The 24,564-nt window shown below is 42.3% G+C and overlaps 2 protein-coding genes across 3 annotated transcripts in view; one reads left to right on the forward strand and one right to left on the reverse strand.

Annotated features, from left to right (window-relative positions):
• The first annotated feature begins 473 nt into the window (after positions 1-473).
• LOC139658059 (NLR family CARD domain-containing protein 3-like) lies at positions 474-8,708 on the forward strand. The gene is given in 8 exon segments (XM_071536084.1): positions 474-603; positions 1,411-1,614; positions 1,617-3,198; positions 3,906-4,079; positions 6,062-6,235; positions 6,494-6,667; positions 7,573-7,619; positions 7,868-8,708. Coding segments are annotated over 8 exon segments (3,057 nt in total). The 5' UTR covers positions 474-491; the 3' UTR covers positions 8,458-8,708.
• Positions 8,709-8,944: 236 nt separating this feature from the next.
• Positions 8,945-24,564, reverse strand: part of lipf (lipase, gastric) — a 22,199-nt gene continuing 6,579 nt past the window's right edge. The window contains exons 2-10 of one of the 2 annotated variants that reach the window (XM_071536081.1): positions 24,560-24,564; positions 19,669-19,860; positions 17,714-17,823; positions 17,187-17,323; positions 16,586-16,732; positions 15,298-15,369; positions 15,134-15,202; positions 13,819-13,929; positions 8,945-12,744 (exon numbers count right to left, since the gene is read on the reverse strand). The exon at positions 24,560-24,564 is cut by the window's right edge and continues 120 nt beyond it. In XM_071536081.1, the coding sequence (XP_071392182.1) occupies positions 12,622-12,744; positions 13,819-13,929; positions 15,134-15,202; positions 15,298-15,369; positions 16,586-16,732; positions 17,187-17,323; positions 17,714-17,823; positions 19,669-19,860; positions 24,560-24,564 (966 nt within the window). In that variant the 3' untranslated portion in view covers positions 8,945-12,621. Of the gene's footprint in view, positions 12,745-13,818; positions 13,930-15,133; positions 15,203-15,297; positions 15,370-16,585; positions 16,733-17,186; positions 17,324-17,713; positions 17,824-19,668; positions 19,868-24,559 lie in introns of both variants that reach the window. The other variant, XM_071536080.1, reaches the window with a different exon arrangement.

Below are 24,564 nucleotides of genomic sequence, written 5' to 3' on the forward strand. Positions count from 1 at the left end.
AATAAAGTAAGTAGCTAACAAATGGCTAACTGTCAAAAATTGAACTACAATGTTTTGTCGCACAGTAACACATCATTACATCTGAAAGTTTGCGTTAGTTGTGAAGCTGAAGAAATGCATATGTATACGGGTACTGTGCGTTTGTAATGAAGGGGTTGATAAGGTCAGACAATAGAACAAATATTACCAATTACATTACCGATTACTTGTGTGACCTGGCTGATAAAGTGATCTTGCGAAGAGATGAATCTTAGTCCTTCCTGTGGGAAAATTGCATAATTGGTCTTGGAGTTGAATATTTCCTGTGATTTTACCAGGGAGCAACGATGGCAACGGATAAAGAGAAGCTCTCTGAAACGCTGGAGCATTTGGGAGAGGATGAGCTCAAGAGCTTCCAGTGGTTCCTGCAGCAGGATGACAGCCTGGAAAGTTTCCCAACCATCAAAAAGAGCCGACTGGAAAAGGCAGACAGGCTGGACACAGTGGATCAGATGGTGCAGATCTACAGCGGAAACAGTCTGGAGGTGACCAAGAAGGTTTTAATGAAGATCAACAGGAATGATCTAGTGCAGAGTTTGTCAAACAGCAGCTCAGGACCCAAAGGTAAGTCATGGGAAGATTTAAAAAAAAAAAAAAAGGGACATTTGTAAAAAGGATACAACTTATGCAATCATGCATCACATATAATGATTTATTATATAACACTTTATTTCAACAATTTATATAGAGTGCAGGCTGTATCATTTTTATATCTACTTTTGTTGGCCGACATCCAGACAATAGATGTGAAGAGAGACAGGCGGCCTTGTGACTGTATGTGTTTATTGTATTGTATTTGTATTTATGTATTTTCTTTGGATTTTAATATACTTTATTGATCCCCCAGTGGGTGAATTCTCACTTTGGCCACCTTGTACATGTTGCATCACCACTTTATCCATAATCCCAGTAAAGAAGGTCCTCAGGGGTATCAGGGGTTTTATACAATCATTACCAATGCATGTGTCTTGTCTGAAAGGTTTTCCCCAAAGTAGTTTACATACATGAACATAACAAACAGCAGCAAGTGAGAAGGAGTGCAGCTAGCTGCTTGGTTAACATAGAAGTTGTCAGTGCAACCAATAAAGCACAGCTAGCAGAGCTTTATGGGAATCAGCACAGTCTGAATGGGTCTTTAAGGAATCCGATTGGTTGCATGAAACTCGTGGTTGAGTTATAATACTATTATATAATATAAACTATTCTACAACAGCTACCTTATACCTTACACCCAGCCAGGACCTGCTTGTCCACCCACCAGTAATGAGCTGAATAGAGTCCATGGAGTTGGGAATATGTAAATTATCAGGAAATGTTTGCATTACTCATTACTCACCTCTCATTGATTTCATCTGTTGTTTATTCATTCAGAAACTCTTCCTGACATCAGCCAACGTAAACTCAAATCTAATCTGAAGCAGAAGTTTCAGTGTTTCTTTGAGGGGGTTGCTAAAGCAGGAAGCCCAACACTACTGAAGCAGATCCACACAGAGCTTTACATCACAGAGGGAGGGAGTGGAGAAGTCAATGATGAACATGAGGTCAGACAGATTGAAACAGCATCCAGGAAACCAGCGACACCAGAAACAACAATCAAATCTTACCTGGAAGAGACAAACCAACCAGAACACTGATGACGAAGGGAGTGGCTGGCATTGGGAAAACAGTCTTAACACAGAAGTTCACTCTGGACTGGGCTGAAGACAAAGCCAACCAGGATATACAGTTCACATTTCCATTCACTTTCCGAGAGCTGAATCTGCTGAAAGGGAAAAAGTACAGCTTGGTGGAACTTCTTCATCGCTTCTTTACTGAGACCAAAGAAGCAAAAATCTGCAGTTTTGACAAGTTCCAGGTTGTGTTCATCTTTGACGGTCTGGATGAGTGTCGACTTCCTCTGGACTTCCACAACAACGAGATCCTGACTGATGTTACAGAGTCAGCCTCAGTGGATGTGCTGCTGACAAACCTCATCAAGGGGAAACTGCTTCCCTCTGCTCGCCTCTGGATAACCACACGACCTGCAGCAGCCAATCAGATCCCTCCTGAGTGCGTTGACATGGTGACAGAGGTGAGAGGCTTCACTGACCCACAGAAGGAGCAGTACTTCAGGAAGAGATTCAGAGATGAGAAGCAGGCCAGAAAAATCATCTCCCACATCAAGACTTCACGAAGCCTCCACATCATGTGCCACATCCCAGTCTTCTGCTGGATCACTGCTACAGTTCTGGACCATGAGTTGAAAACCAGAGAGAGAGAAGACCTGCCCAAGACCCTGACTGAGATGTACATCCACTTCCTGGTGGTTCAGTCCATCAAGGGGAATGTCAAGTATCATGGGAGAGCTGAGACAGATCCATTCTGGAATACAGAGACCAGGAAGATGATTCTCTCTCTGGGAAAACTGGCTTTTGAGCAGCTGGAGAAAGGCAACCTGATCTTCTATGAAGCCGACCTGACAGAGTGTGGCATTGATATCACAGCAGCCTCAGTGTACTCAGGAGTGTTCACACAGATCTTTAAAGAGGAGTGTGGGCTGTACCAGGTCCAGGACAAGGTCTTCTGCTTTGTCCATCTGAGCATTCAGGAGTTTCTGGCTGCTGTTTACATGTTCCACTGTCACACAAACAGGGATGAGAAGGTACTGAAGACATTCCTGGGAAAAGACTGGGGTAGATCTGAAGACAGTGAACAATCCCTGGATGACTTCCTGGAGACAGCCATGTACAAATCCCTGAAGAGTAAAAATGGCCACCTGGACCTCTTTGTCCGCTTCCTTCATGGCCTCTCACTTAAGTCCAGCCAGAGACTCTTAGCAGGCCTTCTGGGTCAGACTGAGAGCAGACCAGAAAGCATCCAGAGAGCCATCAGAAACCTGAAGAGGATGAACACCTCCAGTCTCTCTCCTGACAGAAGCATCAACATCTTCCACTGTTTGGTGGAGATGAACGACCAGTCAGTACATCAGGAGATCCAACAGTTCCTGAGGTCAGAGAACAGATCAGAGAAGGAACTCTCTGTGATCCACTGCTCAGCTCTGGCCTACATGCTGCAGATGTCAGAGGAGGTTCTGGATGTGTTGGACCTGGAGGCCTACAACACATCAGAGGGGGGACGATGGAGACTGATCCCAGCTGTGAGGAACTGCAGGAAGGCTCGGTTAGTCCTGATGTGAATACCAACAGTATAGAACAGTGTAGAGCGACCTTCATACCTGACACCATCAGAATTACAATAAAGATCTATAGTTCCTCAAACATACACACTATTGACTGTTGTTCTACATAGCAGTGGTACTTTAATGCTGTAGGCTAAAAACCTTAAAAGTAACTAAACCCCAACCAAATCTGCGGTGAAGCCGGACTCTAATGGTGTCAGGCTGTTTTACTGAGTTGTTTTACCAGAAGTTGAACTGAACTGCCTGTGGAGCTCAGGCTGAAATCTCTATCATATTTCAGTCTTTTTTAAACATTTTTTTACAGAAATGCTTTCATATAATTGCATTTATGTATTATTTTCTGTTTGGTTTCTGTTTATATTATACATTAACCACTTTTGGAAAATTTCAAATTCTATAATACAAATTACTGTCATTATTATAATTGTTATCATTATTATCATTATTATTATTATTATTAGTAGTAGTAGTAGTAGTAGTAGTATGCTGTATACGTTTTTATTGGTATGCTAGTCTCAGCTCTGCTTTGATAATCTCTCATTTTACATTAAATCTGTAAACAGACTTTCTGGCTGCGAACTCTCAGACACCTCAGCTCTGAAGTCCTGGTCTCTGCTCTGAAGTCCTGGTCTCTGCTCTGAAGTCCTGGTCTCAGCTCTGAAGTCCAACTCCTTTATTCTTTATTCAGATTAAGTGGCTGCTGCTTGTCAGAGACTCACTGTGAAGTCCTGGCCTCAGCTCTGAAGTCCAACCCCTCCCATCTGATAGAGCTGGACCTGAGTAACAACAACCTGCAGGATTCAGGACTGAAGCTGCTGTCTGCTGGACTGGAGAGTCCACACTGCAGACTGGAGACTCTCAGGTCAGACATCATATTTAATAATGTGCTGATGTGAATATGGCCTCAATCTATTGGGGGCAAAATTTTGATGTGAGAGTGTTGGAGGCAATAAAGGAATTAAAGATCAGACTTTTATTGTGGTAATTACCCAGAAAGATAGAGACATAATCACCCAGGTATTGATCCAACTTTAGATACACAATGTATTAAAGATATTTTCTTTTGTGTATCTTCAGGGATAAAAAGTCACATGTGTCCATATTAGTACACTCTGGTATCTTTCACAGTTTAAGCATGATGGTATGGAGTTGATGTGTGCAACATTTTATCTTCCTGATGAAATTCCTTCATGGTAAAAACAAATTGTTCTATCATAACTCCAATTTTAATGCATATTTTGATGTAAAATGCACTTCGGACACCAGAGGCGTTGCTCTTTGTAGGTGTTTCCACAGACTTAAAGGGATGTGAAGTCTGGTAGAACCTTGGGTTGTGTCGCTTCCTGGACTTGATAAAACCCCAAAATCTGTGATTCGCTCTCATGTGTTGCTCCGGTAGAAACAATTGGAGGGTTTGGGTTAAGTTAGGGTTCAGTTAGGGTCAAGTTAGGGTTCAGTTAAGGTTAAGTTAGGGTTAAGTCAGGGTTAAGTTCTTGGGGGCTGCCCCATCCAACGCAAATTCTGCTTTTTATCCCAATTATTTCCAGAGAAACTGCCATCTGAAAATATTGTCCCAATAAAAAGTGGATTCTGGACCTTAACTAAACCTTTATTTGTTTAAACTACTTGGCATTCAGGGCCCAAACTGCAGATTTAGTCATCTGGTCGGTTACAGAATGTGTTCAAGGAAAATGGACCAATCCTGAGACAGAGGTGAGACAGCCTGTCTGGTTTCAGATGGAAAGACTCTATAAGGCCAACATGATGCTGATCCACACTGACAACATGCTGAAGTCCACTGGATTATGAAATACTGGATTGTTGAAAGCATTCAGGAATATCTTATTTTATAGCTACTTGCTTTATTCTTTATTCAGATTGAGGTTGTGCAGCTTGTCAGAGACTCACTGTGAAGTCCAGGATTTGAGTTTTATTGATCCAGCTTCATATACACAGCAGTGAAGCTCAGTGACTGAGAGAAGATCGTCCATGCTCTGATATCTTGTCATTAGATTACTGCACCTCTCTCTGTTCCTCTCAGCCATAATTCACTGTCACATCTCCAGCTGCTTCAGAATAGAGCAGCTAGATTTAATAGATAACCAGTGGGAAGGTGACATCATCATCTGCCCAGTTTTAACATCTGTCCTCTGGTTGCCAGTTAGATAGAGAATTCATATTAAAATGTCACTGAACACATTTAAAGCAGGCTAGTTTTGGTCCTGAATTACACTGTGGAGCTCTTAGTTCCCTGTGAGCTGAGAGCCAGCTGAGATCTTCAGGTACTCCTGACTTTCCCTCAGCCCAGACTCAACACTGAAGGTGGTTTCACTTTAGTCCTCAGGGCTTCCAGACTGTGGAAAGCCTTCCTGAGGGACTGAGGCTGCAGGTTTACTATCATCTTTAAAACTCTTTGTAAAACACACTTTTATTGACTTGCTTTTGTGTCATTTTGTAATCTTTTTTGTCTCTCCTCACTTCTTCATCTTGTTTCTCATGTTTATATTTTCTATTATTATTATTTAAATCCACTTGTTTTTAAAGTGTTTCCTAATTTATATCCACTTTATTTTCTTTGTTATGGCTCGTTTGGTGGATTTATTTATCCAATCACCTTACAGCACCATGTGTGAATACATTGTTAGCATGGGCAGCCCAGTGGGAATCAAACCAGTTTCCCTGTCAGTGTTAGTGCTCCAGTCAGCTCAGTATACAGCGCCATGCAAACACACTGGGACCTGCTTTAGACCAGAGCCTCATCAATACAGCCTGTCAGTAGAAATAATACAATAATGACATTAAATATAACAGAATAACTTTTCCACATGTCTTCTTGTCCTTCAGGCTGAGTGTGTGTCACCTGTCAGAGAGAAGCTGTGAAGCTCTGGCCTCAGGTCTCAGCTCCCAGTCCTCTAGTCTGAGAGAGCTGGACCTGAGTAACAACGACCTGCAGGATTCAGGACTGAAGCTGCTCTCTGCTGGACTGGAGAGTCCACACTGCAGACTGGAGACTCTCAGGTCAGGATCACTGTTACTGTTCAACAGACCATTTAAATTCTGCTTTACGTGCACATTAATGTCAGAGAAAATACCTAAACTCTCATTTTCCTGCTGATGTGGTTTTTGAATCCAGCTGAGAAACCAACATTCAGCTCTACTTTGTCTCCTCTGAGAGAATATTTCATTATTTCTCTCCTCACTGCCTCTGTTGGTGAAACCTGAAGTAAAGGACTTGTCACCGTGTTTTTGTGTGTGTGTGTGTGTGTGTGTGTGCAGGCTGTCAGGCTGTCTGCTCACAGAGGAAGGCTGTGCTTCTCTGGCCTCAGCTCTGAGCTCCAACCCCTCCCATCTGAGAGAGCTGGACCTGAGCTACAATCATCCAGGAGCCTCAGGAGTGAAGCTGCTCTCTGCTGGACTGGAGGATCCACACCGGAGACCGGACTCTCTCAGGTACGGAGAGGCGACGTCTGCTAGAAGGCTGAGAGTCACACACATTTTCTCTGTCAGACCGGCTGCGTCCGCACCGCGGCTAAATACAGCCGTCGCTCCTCATCGGAGCTTCGTCCTGTTCGGTTCACACACAGTTCAGTTATTAAGGAGAGTGAAGCTTTCTACAACCAAACTCACTACCTGAAACATTCAGGTGTCGATACTGAATCTGAGAGCGGATTCAGTCGGTCTGAGTAGTGTGAACCAGAACCGGACCAGACAGCCGCTTGTTACGTGACATCAGGCTGGACACTCGTTACGTTACGTAACTTTATCATCGTTAATTTGAAAGAGATGGAGGGAAGAGTTGAGACATTCTCACATTTTCTATCAGTCTGTTTCCTCAACACTGCAGCTGCTCCACCAATTCTGTGTCTTGAGGCCAAATGTTGCGTCTCTTTAAAGTATCAAGTTCATGAGGTGGAAGAAGAGAAAACCACGCCGCTGTCGGTGGAGGTTTATTAAAATCTGATGGATAAACTGATGCCTCTGGTTACTGGTGTTACTGGTGTCCAGTAGACTGAAAAAACAGGTGATGGGAGCCACCATATTGTCTGGTCTGCAGTAAACGTTACTATGGTTACAGACATTATTTACAGGAGTGGAGCGACTCCTGTTACTGTACAGACTCAGTCTGGTCATTTTACTCTGCTCTGCTCCAGTCTGTACCAACATATGAACATTCACTCTGATTCATAAATTCAGTGTGAAGGGAGCTGCTGAGAAGCTGAGGAATATTGTTTCATGTTGAATGGAGGATATGAGTGACGGCGTCTGGAAAATCACTCATATGGAAGGTTATGAAGGTTATTTGTTCATTATCAAAGAGATTATGCTATCTGACTTTATTTACCCCCCCCCCCCAGTGTGGACCATGATGCAATGCGGTGGTTGAAACCAGGTCTGAGGAAGTGTAAGTGTGTATTTAGTTTGATTCATGAAAACAAAGCAGCACATTCAGTTTCTATTTAAATAGAAAGCTTATGTGTGACATCTATTACATTAAAATCCTACTCTGAAAAAAGATGGCTGGCAAAATGTGTCATCATGAAACTGAAGAAATGAACAGTCAATCTGTTAATAAATCAACCAATAATAAGTACACAACAGGTGTATTAGATGAGAAGTTGCTGCTGTATTGAGTCTTGTTCTCTCCATCAGATGCCTGTGAACTCACACTGGACCCAAACACAGCAAACAGAGAGCTGCTCCTGTCTGAAGACAACAGAAGGGTGACAACAGCGAGAGAGAAGCAGCCATATCCTGATCACCCAGAGAGATTTGACTACTGGAAACAGCTGCTGTGTAGAAATGGTCTGACTGGTCGCTGTTACTGGGAGGTCGAGAGGAAAGGAAGGGTTCATATTGGAGTGACTTACAGAGGAATCAGAAGGAGAGGAGAGGCTGCGGACAGCAGGCTTGGAGGGAATGAAAAGTCCTGGAGTCTGGACTGCTCTGGTAACAGTTACTCTGTCTGTCACAATAACAGAACAACAGCCATACCTTCCCTCTCCTCCTCTGACTCTAACAGAGTAGCAGTGTATCTGGACTGGCCTGCTGGCTCTCTGTCCTTCTACAGAGTTTCCTCTGACACACTGATCCACCTCCACACCTTCCACTCCACATTCACTGACCCACTCTATCCTGGGTTTGGGTTCTGGTCTGGGCCTGGTTCCTCAGTGTCTCTGTGTCAGATAGAGGAGGGAGAGAGAAACACTCACACTGCTGACCAAAGACAGCTGCTGAGATGATAGTTCACTCTGGACAGGATCACACACACACACACACACTTTACTAAATAGAGTATATTGTGTGTGTTGGGTAACTGAACAGGGTTTTAACAACAAGAACATGGACATTTTATTGTGAAAATGAAATGAATGAGAAATTAAACCAGACAGAATCAAGTTATGGTTGTTCATCTTAGAGTCTGTTGTTGATGATTGACAGGTTGAAATATCTCTCTTTAGCAACATTTGGTATTTTATTGTCATCTCATCATTCCAAGCTAAACTTCTATCTAGTTTTCTGTAATTGTTTGTCAGAATTAAAGTTTCTCCTAAATATAATTCTGTTCTATAGTTTCTAAGGCTTTATGGTTTTTTTTGTAGATAATGCTGTAAGATAGAAAACTGAAAAACTGTCACAGATCATCATATACATTTTAAATTAAACGTTTCATGTCGATATAAAAGAAGTGAAACTCGATTACTAAAACATCTGTATCCCACACAGCCATAGTATTTATGATTTATATTTATTGGACAGTTTAATAAACTGGTTACAAAGCAGCAGAAATAATAAATGTCACACAGAGGTAATATGATGTGTAATAAAAATCAATTTAAACAATTAAACTTTGGTCCAAGTCCTTCATTCTCCCACAGCAGGAGAGTTTCCATCCGACTGTTCAGTGAATATTAACATTTTCAAATGTGACAAAATGTGAAGCTGGGAGGAAAAGTTCAAAAACATCCACCAGGAAATTTAGTCTTTACTTCAATAGTTATTCAAAAAATGAATTTCCATTGCTATTCATTACATAATTTCTGTATTGACAAAAATCTTTTCCACCTCAACGAGCATAAAAACAAAGGAAATGTTTAAAATGTGCTGCTTTTCTAATTTGATCTGTCACAATTCACATAGAAACACTTGGATGGAAATGCAGCTGCTGACGAGTAGAAACCCACTGCAGGGAAAATATAATGCATTTTATTGACCAATGGAATAATAGTGAACAAATTATTTATAAAATATTATAGAGAAGGATAAACACACTTATTTATTTTCTCAGAAAATGTTGAGTTTGAGAAGCAGAACTGGAGTTAATAGAGTTAAAGTGTTTGGTCCTGTTGACAGCGACATTTATCAACATCTAATGAGTGGAGTAATAGATTACTTTTGAAATGAATAATGAGTAAGGGATTACTGTTGTGAGTAGCACAGAGTCTGAGTCCTTCAGTGAGCTGAAGCAGCAGCACTGTGTCTTGATTTAAATCCCATGGTTCTCTCTCCTCTGTCCTGATGACACTGTCCTCTCCTGCTTCTCCCTCCTACATCGTCTTTCACGTTACAGTAAGTCCAGAGGGACAAACAGCGCCGGGACGTCCCAGGCAGGGGAATCAGACTTGACCTCAGTTACAAAAACAAACAACAGACTAACAAGTGGAATGATTCATAGTAAAAACACATTCAGATCTAGGCACAGAGTAAAAACTTGATTTCATTGATATTGAGTTCACTTGTCTCTCTCTCTACTTAGAAAACATATCTAAGGAACTGGATATCAGAGACAAATATTTACTAAAAATTCTCATGGTAGCAGGCAAGAAGGCAATTACAAGACGCTGGCTTCTTAAAGAGCCTCCCACCCTGAACCAATGGATAGATATTGTAAACAGCATACAGTATGGAACGTATGACATTCAGTTTAAGATTACAGAAAGGAAGAGGAGAAGAGTGCTGGACTAAATGGGACACATACCTGTCTCACAAAGAGTCTGACAACTGAAACTATAGTAAATGCAACTGTGAAACACAAAAGTGAATGTGAATGAAAGTGTGACTAACAACTCCTATGTGCATCATCCAGTGTAACTGAGTGACCTCATGTTTACTGGGTTATAAAACAGAAACAATAAAGTATATAAAAAAAAAAACTTGATTTCATATTTCATACATGTGATTTGTAAAAGGCACAGAAGCGACAGAACAGCTGGTTTGAGGAGACAGACGGATCTTTTCTTTCCTCTGAACTAACACAGGAAACAGAAACACTCAAATTCTGTGCCGCATAGAAATTTGTGTAAACTCACTGCAGCTTTGTGTTGTTGGTTTATTCCACTCCACACCAGCAGGGGGCGCAGGAGAGTGAAGAGGCAGCTGTGACCGACCGGAAACATACAGTATGTGACCGAAACTCAGAGAACAGCGGCTGCGATGAGAGAGAGCGACAACCGGCTGAGGAAACTGAGGATTTCAAAGCCGTTTTACTCTCTAGAGCTGAAGAAAGATGGAAACAAAGGCAGTGAACCGGCTTTTCCACAAGGCGGCACAACTAGTCATGTGATATTTTAGACCAATCACAGACGGCCACACAGCGGCGGAGACAGAAGCCCGTACGGCATTTACATTTTTTTGGGCTTTTTGTCGTCAGAATCTGCCGAAATTCGTTTCCACAGAAAGTCCGCGGCCGCCTGAATACAGGTTTGACCGGCTGAAACTTTTCAGCCACTTTTGCTATTTCCAGAATCAGAATCATGTTTCGGATCATATTTTACCAGACAAATAGATTTTTAGGATTATAAAGAGCCTCTAGTGGTTACCTGTAGTGCCACTCGCTTACCAGACACAAACATGCCAAATTTCATTTATGATCGTTAAAATAAAATGATAAATGCATAGCCTTCACGTTTGTTATAAATGAGCTTTAGCTTTTGATGCTACAGAAAATCAGAGAAAAATCAATCCAGCCCACTGATTTTTGCGTCAAATCAGTTTTTTCTACAAATTACAGTTTGATGACAGAGAAAGAAACGAGGCCCGGTTGTGTTTTTTTGCTGGTGGGAAAATCAAAAACATGTGAAAAGACTAATGAATACTGTCCAGTGCCTGCAGTTTAAACACTGACATGAAAACATTTGAAACTTTTCAGTCTTTTCACATGTTTGCAGCTGTCTGGTCTTCATTACACACCCAGCTACTGCACAGAGAACCTGCTGCGGGTGAGAAAACACAACGAGAAACCATCAGAACGTCTGGAACCCCCCCCCCCCCCCAAAAAAAAAAAAAAATTTCAGATCTTTCCAGGTTTTTCCGTGAACAGAGCAGAATACAGTACTGAGCGTATCAGCTGTTAAACACTGAGCATCATTCAAGTCTTATGAACTCCAGGCTCTTCACTACACAATATGACGGGGGGGAAATACACACACACACACACACACACACACACACACACACACACCGTCCAACAATTAAAACCAGATCAATCAGCCATGTTGTTTTCTGTTTTGTTCCACCAGTCTCTTGCTGTCGGGTTCCGAAAAATCGGTCATTAGCATTGTTCAAATTCCTCTAGCTACAAGCGATCTCATTATCATATTATTAGTTTTAGTGAAGAATGCTAATACTGCCAACAAACTGTCTGTATGGACATGTGGTGAAGAAAATGAATAAAGTTTAAAACAGTGTACCTATAAAACCCTGCACACAGACAGAGAATCTCTTGGTCTTTCTTGACCAGAAGAAGAACTTGCTAGCTTTCGTGCTACAGAACACCATTAGTAAATTATTACCAGACACATTAGTTAACTGTTAATTAAGGATTAGTTAATGCTTATTAAGCATTAACTAATCCTTAATTAATGTACCCTTATTGTAACGTGTTGCCAGCTAGGTCATTAGCATGTGACACGCTTCAGTGAGGAATGCTAACAACGCTAACAGGCCTTATTATGGTATTGACACGTCTGATGAAGAAAAATAAAGTTTAAAACATCAAGGTATCTCTGTATGCACAGACACACACACACACACACACACACACACACACACACACAGTCTAGTGGTGTTGCTCCCGCATGCTAACAGCGCTAACATGGTTTCTCTCGGTGTTTCAATGTTAGTGTGTCTGGTGAAGGAAATTAAAGTTTAAAATGTTAGTCTTAAAAACCATGAATGCACATACACACACACACACACATACACACGTATGCACACACACACACACACACACACACACAGAGTGTGTAGCGGTGTTGATCCTACATGCTAACAGTGCTAACAAGGTGTTTCCATATAGAGTGTGTCTGGTGAAGACAATTGTTTAAAAAGGTTTAACATGTTAACATATCACTCACACACACACACACACACACACACACACACACACACACACACACACACACACTCTAGCGGTGCTGCTGCAGCAGCTTCAGGATGGCGGGGAACATTTCGTACGGAGCGTCCAAACCCCAGATGAAGTCCAGATGCTCCCAGTGTTCAATGTGCTTATGGAAGACCAGGTTAGGCACCTGGAGACAGACAGACAGACAAGTTTTGCAACATGATCTCACAGAAATACATGAAATGAACACGAATTCTGAAACGCCGATGTATGTGCTGTGGACACGTATAATGGGGAAATAACATTACTCCACCACAAACTGAATTACGTTCCCCCGAACGAATTGAAATATGTTCCTGTTCAGTTCTCTGCACTGAAGCACTGTGACACAGTTAATTACCTAGTTCCATAACGTTACTTAAACACCACAAAGTAATAACGTTACCATTAAAGTTTGTAGAGCAGCAGAAGAAGTTACTGTTTACATCCTGCTACTAACACAGGAGAGTTTGGAGCAAAAAGAGTTCAGTCTGCTGGTCTGCTGGTCTGGTGTGCTTCTCACATGACAGACATGATGTGATGCGCACATCAGGCCATTGGAGATTAATTTAAATCCATTAGAGATCAATTAATTTCTAAACACTGACCAACTTTGATTTTGTGCCTGTATGGGAAACGCTGCATCTCACACTAAAAGACGCCCTGTAGAGGCCATCTGATGAAGTGCATCATCTCATGAAGCAACAGATGACTGACTGACTGACTGACTGACTGTCTGTCTGACTGACTGACTGACTGACTGACTGACTGACTGACTGACTGTCTGACTGACTGACTGACTGACTGACTGACTGTCTGTCTGACTGACTGACTGACTGACTGACTGACTGACTGACTGTCTGTCTGACTGACTGACTGTCTGTCTGTCTGTCTGACTGTCTGTCTGTCTGTCTGACTGACTGTCTGACTGACTGACTGACTGACTGACTGTCTGACTGACTGACTGACTGACTGACTGACTGACTGACTGACTGTCTGACTGACTGACTGACCTGAATTTGCCTCATGATGCCCTTGGCTGCACAGTGGGAAAAACCTTAGCTAAAAATGAAAGATGCGTGTTCATGCAGGTGGGAAGGAGAACCACAGGAAGATTTGTTTCATCTGTTGTCATACTGTGACCTTTGACCCTTGATCTCCTTAATGTTTTTCAATATGAATAGAAGACCCATCCAGTCTGTTTGTAGATCAGAGGACTGACCTGGGTGAGAAGGACAGCGACATCCTTGGGGTCCGCCAGCGTATCTTTTCCTCCAGAAAACAGAGCGGTGGGAACCTTCATGTCCTTAACGTTGTACTGAGGAGGAGTGGACTGGGATAGTGATACATGGAGGAGAGAGAGGAGAGAGAACGAGAGAAGAGAGACAGAGGGAGGGAGGGAGGGAGGGAGGGAGTGAAAAAGAAGAGGGGGAAAGAGGGAGGAGAAATAAGGACAGAGGGAGAAGACAAAAGAGTGAAATATAACATGATTAATTCATTTATATGCTGGTCATGTGTCTTGTTGCCCAATGCAGACAGACTCAGTTTACCTGGACTAAACTCTATTCCAAAGGGGCTAGACTCTATTCCAAAGGTGCTAGACTCTGTTCCAAAGGTGCTAAACTCTGTTCCATAGGGGCTAAACTCTGTTCCATAGGGGCTAGACTCTGTTCCAAAGGGGCTAAACTCTATTCCAAAGGGGCTAGACTCTATTCCAAAGGTGCTAAACTCTGTTCCAAAGGGGCTAGACTCTGTTCCAAAGGGGCTAGACTCTGTCCCAAAGGGGCTAGACTCTGTTCCAAAGGGGCTAAACTCTATTCCAAAGGGGCTAGACTCTATTCCAAAGGTGCTAAACTCTATTCCAAAGGGGCTAGACTCTATTCCAAAGGTGCTAAACTCTGTTCCAAATGGGCTAGACTCTGTTCCAAAGGGGCTAGACTCTGTTCCAAAGGGGCTAGACTCTGTTCCAAAGGGGCTAGACTCTGTTCCAAAGGGGCTAAACTCTATTCCAAAGGGGCTAGACTCTATTCCAAAGGGGCTAAACTCTATTCCAAAGGGGCTAAACTCTGTTCCAAATGGGCTAGACTCTGTTCCAAAGGGGCTAGACTCTGTTCCAAAGGGGCTAGACTCTGTTCCAAAGGGGCTAGACTCTGTTCCAAAGGGGCTAAACTCTATTCCAAAGGGGCTAGACTCTATTCCAAAGGGGCTAAACTCTATTCCAAAGGGGCTAAACTCTGTTCCAAAGAAGCTAAACTCTGTTCCAAAGGGGCTAGACTCTATTCCAAAGGTGCTAAACTCTATTCTAATGGGACTAAATAAGGTGGTAAATTCCATTCCAAAGAATGAACAACACCATTTTTGCAGAACTAATGCTAAAGTTAGCTGTGAGGTTAACTGCTTAGAAAAAGGTATCTATAGTAACACTGTGTTAAATATTAATCCTGTGCTCCTCTCCTCTTCTCTCCCCTCTGCCTCTCTGATGGTGAACAGTCTGGACACCAGCAGCAGACTGGTGAACTGAACAGTGTCGGTGTTACCTGGTTGTAGTGCGCCATGTTTCCTGCTCTGCCGTAGTCGTACGCCATCAGCTTCCCACCATGCACTCCCTGAAAGCACCAACACAGTCTCACTCAATGTTATTACATGAGCCTGAACTTTCTGTGTGTGTGTGTGTGTGTGTGTGTGTGTGTGTGTGTGTTACCTGGGCCCAGTGGACCATGTTCTGTACTGAGGTTCCAGCAGGACAGTGTGTGGTGTAGACTGGAGTCCGGGTCTGGAGACACACAGGCACGCATACACACACACACACACACACACACACACACACACATTTCATACATTTCATACATTTCTAATGAACCCAGGTACAAAAAAGAACTGATAGATCAAATACAACATTTTTGTCTCAAACATGGAAATGTATTATTACTGTTTGAGTTTCACATTATTTAAACAATATTAAAATGGATATTTATTTCAGATTTTTATTTTTTACTTTTCCTACAGTATATCCAGAGCCCTTTAGTGTTAAAGTGTGTTTACTTCAGGTATGAACGTGAGGTTAAAAGATGACATTAATGTCATTTAATATTGGCTGAATTGAAATGATTCTATTAATTATTAAAACATTTTGTATTTTAATATTTTCACTGGCAAAAAAATAAGAAAAGCATCATTATTTTAGTGTTTAGATTTGAGTTAATCTGCTGTTTGGAGTCTGGATAAATAAAACTTCAGCTGCTCTTCTGTTTCCTCATTTGGAGCTTTGGGAGTTTTGGATCCTGTCTGCCAATCGCTGTGTTGTTAAACTGGGTGAAATAATGTCAGTAGAAATGACATATGATTATTTCATATTTTAACATGTTACTGAATTATTTAAAACTATTTATCTAGCAGTCTTGTGTGGATGTTGTTCTTGTGAAACACTGAATGCTAAACTCAGTCTGGAGAGATTTTCAGCTCAGAGGAACCTGAAGCAGAAACATCAGTATTACTGTTAAAGCTTTAGCATCATTTTCCTCCTCTATTCATTTTCACATTAGACTGAAAGGGGGCGGAGCCAAAATCCCTTTTTGGGACGAAACCTGATGTCACGCTTGACAGGAAAAGTATCAGCTTCAATCCAAACATTTAAGTCGACTGACAGCAAAATGGAAGAATATCTGCAATTTGAATTTTAGGCTCCCGGCAAGTTTATTTATTGGCATTTATTTTTTAATTTCTTTATTGTGTTGTATATATTCTTTGTTTAGGTAAAACTGGCTTTCATTTGCTGTATTGTTCTTCTTTTCTCTTTCAGTGTGCAAATAAATAAATTATAAATTATAAAAATTCTGCAGCAACGTTTTGATCAACAAGGTCTTCAGACAGTCAACGAAGGAACGATCTTATTGGTTGAAATAACTTATTGGCGATAAACTTGCTGGCAGCCTGAAGTTCAGAGGCAGAGTGAGTCTGGATCCGGATCCGGATCCGGTCTGAACACCCACCATGTTGAGGTTTTTCTCGTCGAAGCCGCAGAGGACGAAGAAGAGGTTCCCACACAGCTCGCTGAGCAGCTGCTTACCACAGATGTGTTCAGCAAACCACCTGATCATGTAGCTCTGAGGCAGGAAGTCCCGCCTCCCAAACAGGTCCTGCAGGGACGGGACCATCAATACGGCAGTCAATCAATCAATACTTCAATATGTCAAATGTAAAACATATCACACAACTGGATAATCTGTCCTGTTCTCTTTCTGTCATGTGTTTATTCTGTCTTGTTTTTAATGTGTTCAATCAATCAAGCAATCAATCAGCCATTCAATCAATCAATACATCAGTCATCACAACAATCAATAACGACATCAGTAGACTAAATCAACAGATTAATCAGTCAATTAGTCATTAATACACTGATAAATACAGTTATCTGGATCAATCAAACAGTAAATCAATTAATACCTCACTCAGTCAACCAATCAATGTATCAATTAGTCAATCAGTTTTAGTTTATCTGGCACTCAATCAGTCAATCAATGCATCAATCAGAAATGGAGCAGCTCCGCCTGGTCATGTGATGACTCGTCAGCAGCTGATTGGCTCTCTCACCCATATGAGGAAGTCGGGCAGGACGGACAGCTTGGTCATGGGGCTGCTGGTGAACGCTACCGTGGCAACGGGAGCCAAACCAACAAACAACCGGATCTTACCGGCAAGTTCAGGAAGAGAGGAGAACGCTATGAAGGCTGAGAGAGAGAGAGAGAGAGAGAGAGAGAGAGAGGGAGAGAGAGAGAGAGAGAGAGAGAGAGAGAGAGAGAGAGAGAGAGAGAGACAGAGAGAGAGAGAGAGAGAGAGAGAGGGAGAGAGAGAGGGAGAGAGAGAGGGAGAGGGAGAGAAAGAGGGAGAGGGAGAGAGAGACAGAGAGAGAGACAGAGAGAGAGGGAGAGAGAGAGACAGAGAGAGAGACAGAGAGAGAATGTTTATATATTATAATATTATATTATTAATATTTAAATTAAGGGCTTTAAACGTGCCAATCATTACTGAGAAGCTGAACTGTGTATGTGTGTGTGTGTGTGTGTGTGTGTGTGTGTGTGTGTGTGTGTGTGTGTGTGTGTGTGTGTGTGTGTGTGTACCTATAGTGGTTCCCTGGGAGTGTCCAATGTAGAAGATCTGCTCCTGACCGCTGACCTTCAGGATGTAATCCACTACAGCCGGGAGATCCTTCAGAGCCATCTCATCATAACTGAGAGAGAGAGAGAGAGAGAGAGAGAGAGAGAAAGAGAGACAGGCAGAGAGAGAGAGAGACAGAGAGAGAGAGAGAGAGAGAGAGAGAGAGAGAGAGAGAGAGAGAGAGAGACAGGCAGAGAGAGAGAGAGACAGAGAGAGAGAGAGAGAGAGAGAGAGAGACAGGCAGAGAGAGAGAGAGACAGAGAGAGAGAGAGAGAGAGAGAGAGAGGCAGAGAGAGAGAGAGAGAGACAGAGAGAGAGAGAGAGAGAGAGAGAGAGAGAGACAGACAGAGAGAGTTAAAGGTAATCCTGGTCTTCAGGTTAGTCCTGCTGGTCCAGGTTCTCCGTTCCACTTGGTTAAAAAAAATCGATGTGTAAACTCGGCTCTTGGTTCTAAATCCATGCGCATGGTTTAACAAAAAAAAATTAATAAATCTGTACTCTCTGGTTCTCTGAAAAATTAGTAATCCATACTCACAAATTAGTAATCCGTAACCTCTAATTAGTAATTGGTTCCTTGAATTAATAAATCTGTAATCTCAAATTAGTAATCGGTTCCCTGAAAAATGAGTAACGCGTACTCTCTAGTTAGTGATTGGTTCCCTTGAATTATTGATCCGTACTCTGGGATCAGTGATCGGTTCCCTTCAGGCGTCTTTCACAGCAGCATCGATCGGTCCTCTTTACAAAGCTGGGATCGTGTTGACAGGTGAGAACTGTGCCATGAGGACTCGGGTGCGGACCAAAGTCTTGCAAAAGGTCTTCCATTCGGACCGTGATGTGGATCATTTTGGTGTGAAAGCAACATTAATTAGTAGTCTTTAGTCTTGAATTAGTATTCTGTGCCCCACCAAAGGGGGGACTATGGATCGGTCTCTGTCTGTTAGTTAGTTAGTCACACTGTAACGTTGACTTTGTGCCACTAGGGGGCGGCATTGACAGTGAATGGGGACTCAGTGGTAAAGCAACACAGTTAAAGTGATCATAGGTAACATAACAGTCTCCACACGCTACACACTGAGACATCAGACTGGGTTGATGTGTTGAAGTGAGAGTCAAACCTCTAACCACAAGACACTGTAGTTATTGTCCAGTTGTTGGACTGTTGTTCTGTTATTGCATCATCACTGCACTGCCACTGTGCCTCAGTGTTCACTACTGATATCATATTACCACTGACCTACTGTGCAATACCATATATCACTTATCATTTAGCATTTATATTATTCATAACACTCACGCTCCTGGTGTTGTATGTTATATTGTATTATAAATTGTATTGTAGTGTACATTGTGTAATGTACGGATTGTATTTATTGCGTATTGTAGTTCTTATATTTTGTACTGTATTGAGTAAAAACAGGACAATTACGTTACTACATTTCAAGATATAACTTGTAAGCCTAATTCTGAGGAGAGTAGGCAACAGAAATATATGGTCAATCTGTCCTTTCATTGTCCCATACCAAAATGCTTAGACAATTTCACTCATATTTCAAGTTCACTCAGCAATCACTGACTGACCCAAGAACTACATCACTGGTGGGACAACATGTTTACTGTCTGCTTGTTAGTATTTGGTTCCCTCAGATTAATAAATCTGTTCTCTGGAATTAGAAATCGGTTCCCTCTAATTAGTGATGTGTGTTATTTGACTGCAGCAGACTCTCTGTAGTCCAGATTCAATTCCTCCACACAGGAAGGGACCGGTCCAAAACCCCCCACACACACACACACACTGAGAAGACATCTAAATTTACTGACTTCACCCCCACAGGGTTTCTGGGTAATGAAGTCCTTCAAACTTTAAAAATCCAAACAGTGTGAAGCTGCTCAGCGAGAGGAGACGCAGCGGCTCTACCTGAACCTCCAGAAGTCCTCGTGGTCCGGGGTCAGGGTGCGGTGCCTCCTGGACCAGGTGTTCCCCCGGCTGTTGCCCAGCCAGACGTCGTACCCGGCGTCCGCCAGCGCGTATCCCAGACTGCAGTTGGGCAGGTTGGTGATCCAGTTGCTGCCTGCAGCCAGGAGGCCGTGCTGGAGGAAGACCGCCGGCCTCGGACCTGAAACCACAACACACACACACACACACACACACACACACACACACACACACAGACACACACACACACACACACACAGACACACACACACACACACACACACACAGACACACACACACACACACACACACACACACACACACACAGACACACACACACACACACACACAGACACACACACACACACACACACACACACACTGTCAGCTTTAAACCAGGTTTAAATAAAACCAGCTGTAGCTCACTGGAATCAATACGACAACAAACTGACAATCAGTTACTGGATGATTGATCATCAGTTTATCTTGTCATGACATTAATGAAAACAAATCTCTCATCACATTTGTTCTGATGATCTTTGCTGTTTGGTGACCTTAATGTGACACTCTTACATCACGGCTCGGTTTATTGATGAGCATGACAATTAATCATAATTAACTGTTAATCATATTATTTAAGCGATATCACACGATGTTGTCCTGTACATCAGCACTCCCTCTCGTGTGATATTGCTTTTATACAACAGTTGTATAAACAAAGCTATTCATCAAGTAATGGTAATTTCAAGTAATGGTAATTAACAGACATGTGACGGCTCTTTATGTTTTATGCAAAGCTGCTGGTCCAGTGAATTTTCCCTCTTTAACCGACAGCTTGGTGGCTTTCTCCCACGCTCCAGAGCCTGCTGGCCTCTCCAGTGTTATAATAATAATAATAATAATAATAATAATAATAATAACTTTATTTGTATAGCACTTTTCAATACAGGTAACAAAGTGCTTCATAACAGTTAATATAAAACACAACAAACAAACCGAAATAAAATAAAAAATAAAAATAAACATCACACAATAAAAGCGTTTTTATAAAAAATGTGTCTTAAGAAGTGAAATAAAACGGGGAACTGACTCTGCAAGCCTGATCTCCTCTGGCAGGTTGTTCCAAAGTTTAGGGGCCCCGACAGCAAAGGCCCCGTCTGCTTTGGTTTTCAGACCTTGGAATGTCAAGCAGCACCCTACCAGAGGATCTCAGTCTGCGTCCGGCTCATAGGGGGATAAAAAAGGTCCGAAATGTAGGGAGGGGACAGAGCATGCCCGGCCTTAAAAGTAATTAAAAGAATTTTAAAATCAATCCTAAAATAAACAGGCAGCCAGTGCCAGGATGCTGAAACAGGTGATATGGTCACATTCTCTGGATTGAGTTAAAAGCCGAGCTGCAGCATTTTGAACTAACTGCAGGCGGTGGATGGATTTGTGACTGAGACAGACAGGGAGACAGGGAGTTACAGAGGTCGAGACGGGAGGAAATAAAAGCATGGATGAGTTTCTCCAGATCTGTGGCTGAAATAAAAGACTTAACCTTGGCTATATTTCTCAAATGATAAAAAACATGACTGAACAACTTTCTTTACATGGGGCTCGAAACATAAGTCCTGATCAAAAACTACACCAAGATTTCTGGCTGAGGACTTAACATAGGTTGCTAGTTAGTTATGAAGGTTTTCAGTGTGACCAGCAGGTGGCGCTGCTCTCTCTGCTCTGGTCTCTCTGTTCCAGATCGGTCTCACTGACAGGACCACATCTGAACCACAGACAGGTTTAAATCCTTCTGCTCAGGAACCGGTGTTTCTGATCAGAGATTCAGATTCCTGCTCCCTCTGTCTCTGTCTGGACGGATGAACTGAGAATTTCATAAAGTATCACGAGAAAACAGCTGGTCTGGGGTCAGTTTACTGTCACAAAACACTGAATCTTAAATGTCAAAAGCTGAACAGAAAGCAGCTGACCAAAAGGTTTTCAGTGTTTGAACCCTTCAGTGAGGGTCGAGGTCTTGTTTGGTGACCAAATTATCATGTTTAGAGATAAGATACACACACACACACACACACACACACACACACACACACACACACACACACACCTGGCCTGCAAATGCACTAAAAGCATGGCAGGTTACTTATTAATGACCTGAATATATTACTGAGACTGTGCGTGCATGTGTGTGTGTGTGTGTGTGTGTGTGTGTGTGTGTGTGTGTGTGTGTGCGTGTGTGCGTGTGCGTGTGCGTGTGCGTGTGTGTGTGTGTGTGTGTATGTAAGTGCAAATATGTGTGTGGGGGGTGTTCTTGTGTGTGTGCAAGCATGTATGTGTATCTGTGTGCATGCAAACGTGTTGTGTGTGTGAGAGAGAGAGAGAGTGTGAGAGAGAGAGAGAGAGAGAGAGAGAGAGAGAGTGAGTGAATAAGAGGAAAAGAAAAGGAGAGGAGAGGAAACAAAAACAACTAGAAAACGAATTACTAATTCATTGGAGTTAGCAGAGAGAGAGAGAGAGAGAGACAGAGACAAAGGGAGAGAGAGAGAGAGAGAGAGAGAGAGAGAGAGAGAGAGAGAGAGAGAGAGTACTCACTGTACTTATTGTTAATAATATTATCATAATTTGTAGTATTATAATACTAGTACAATTACGTATTGTTATAATTGTTATTATTATTATTTTAATACTGTTCTTGCTTTGTCAGTATCTTATTTGATTTATTTTACTAGCAGAACTGATTCTGTCTTATTCAGTAATGTGTCCACTGCTGTTAGATCAGCTGTATTGTTGACTGTCCTGAGACACTTTGGCAATTTTGTTGTTGTGACATTCATGCCAATAAAGCAAATTGAATTAAATTGAATTGAGAGAGAGAGAGAGAGAGAGGCATCATGTTTTTATAGTTATAGTTGTAGTGGGAACAGAATGATTTAAATGTTTTATCTTTACAGTTGTGGTTCTAGATGTGATCCGGCCTGCAGACAGCTATTTGCTGTCTGTCAGACAGAAGCTGCACCAGTCATGACTCAGAGACATCAGACTGTTAGTGTTTGCAGAACAAAGTTCAGACCAGAGCCAATCAGATCAGAGACAAAGAGAAATCCACTGGATCACTCTCACTGCAACTGGAGAGGAGAGATCAGGATCTAATTACAGCCTGGTTTCCTAGTTTCCACTGATGCTCTCTCTCTCCATCTCTCTCTCTCTCTGTCGCTCTCTCTCTCTCTGTCGCTCTCTCTCTCTCTGTCACTCTCTCTCTCTCTCTCTCTGTCTCTCTCTCTCTCTCTCTCTCTCTGTGTCTCTCTTTCTCTCTCTCCATCTCTCTCTCTCTCTCTCTCTCTCTCTCTCTTACAAGATTCATGATGAGAAAGTTCTCACTTTTCCTTTCAGTTCCTCTTCAGCTCTTTCAGAGATTTCAGACTAAAGAGTCATGAGTTTGCCTTGAGCTGCGGACACATTAACTCATTTTTCCAACCATAAGCGACAATGAAAAGATTGAGCAGCGCACATTTAAAAACTGAAACACACAACAACCTCTGTTTGAGGAGCACGAATCAGAAGACCAGACCGTAAAAAAGACTGAGAAGCGGCTGCAGTTCAGAACGTGTTTTTCTGCAATATTTTGACACCAAAAATAAGCATCGCTCACAGCAGCTGTGGTCTGAGCTGAAATTTGCATGGAAACAAGACTGAGAACATTCAGGTTTCTGTTTCTTTCCCTCCTCAGCCACACGTTGGATCTTCTGTTTACACTTACAGAGTTTTTCCCTCTTGCTTCGTCTGTTGCAATCTCCGTTCTCATTGGCTGTTGAAAATTACGGTTACAATTTGAGTGTTTGGCGTAACTACTGAACTACCCTGAACTACCCTGAACTACCCTGGACTACCCTGAACTACCCTGAACTACCCTGAACTACCCTGAACTACCCTGGACTACCCTGAACTACGCTGGACTACCTGAACTACCCTGAACTACCTGAACTACCCTGAACTACCCTGAACTACCCTGGACTACCCTGAACTACGCTGGACTACCTGAACTACCCTGAACTACCTGAACTACCCTGAACTACCTGAACTACCCTGAACTACCCTGAACTACCCTGGAATACCCTGAACTACGCTGAACTACCTGAACTACCCTGAACTACCTGAACTACCATGAACTACCCTGGACTACCATGAACTACCCTGAACTACCTGAACTACCATGAACTACCCTGGACTACCATGAACTACCCTGGACTACCTGAACTACCCTGGACTACCTGAACTACCTGAACTACCCTGGACTACCTGAACTACCTGAACTACCCTGGACTACCCTGGACGACCCTGGACGACCCTGCAAAGTCAGGCTTCAAAAACTTGTAATGTGTCCCCTGCTTTATTTGACTTTAAAGCTGCAATATGGAAATTTTTCCACATTAAAATAACAATAAATTAAATGGAATTCATTCTACAGCAGCATTATCCTTCAACAGGTGGAGTGAAGTTCTTTATTTTAAAAAAGTTTCTCAAAAAATCTTGAAAAAGTGAACTTACTTCACAGGTTTCACTCGTTTTAAAACATAAAGCTGCAATTTGTAACTTTTTGACATTAAAATCCCCAAAAATGAACAGGATCTATTCTACATGAACATCAATATCAATCTGTGTTTCTGTTCCACAAACCACTGACACACCTGTTCATATTGTAATTTAGATTTTATATGAATTTTATATTGTGATGCATGAATGCAGTCAGACGCTTTGTTATTCACCTCGTGCTGTGTGTGACGGACACACACACACACACACACACACACTACACACACACACACACACACACACACACACACACACACACACACACACTCACACACACACCTGCGTCCACACGTC

This window comes from Centroberyx affinis, unplaced genomic scaffold (assembly GCF_046629955.1).
Source record: "Centroberyx affinis isolate AG114_WGS23_722 - 3 ecotype Tasmania unplaced genomic scaffold, CSIRO-AGI_Caff_v1 ptg002823l_1, whole genome shotgun sequence".
NCBI classification, from domain to species: Eukaryota; Metazoa; Chordata; class Actinopteri; order Beryciformes; family Berycidae; genus Centroberyx; species Centroberyx affinis.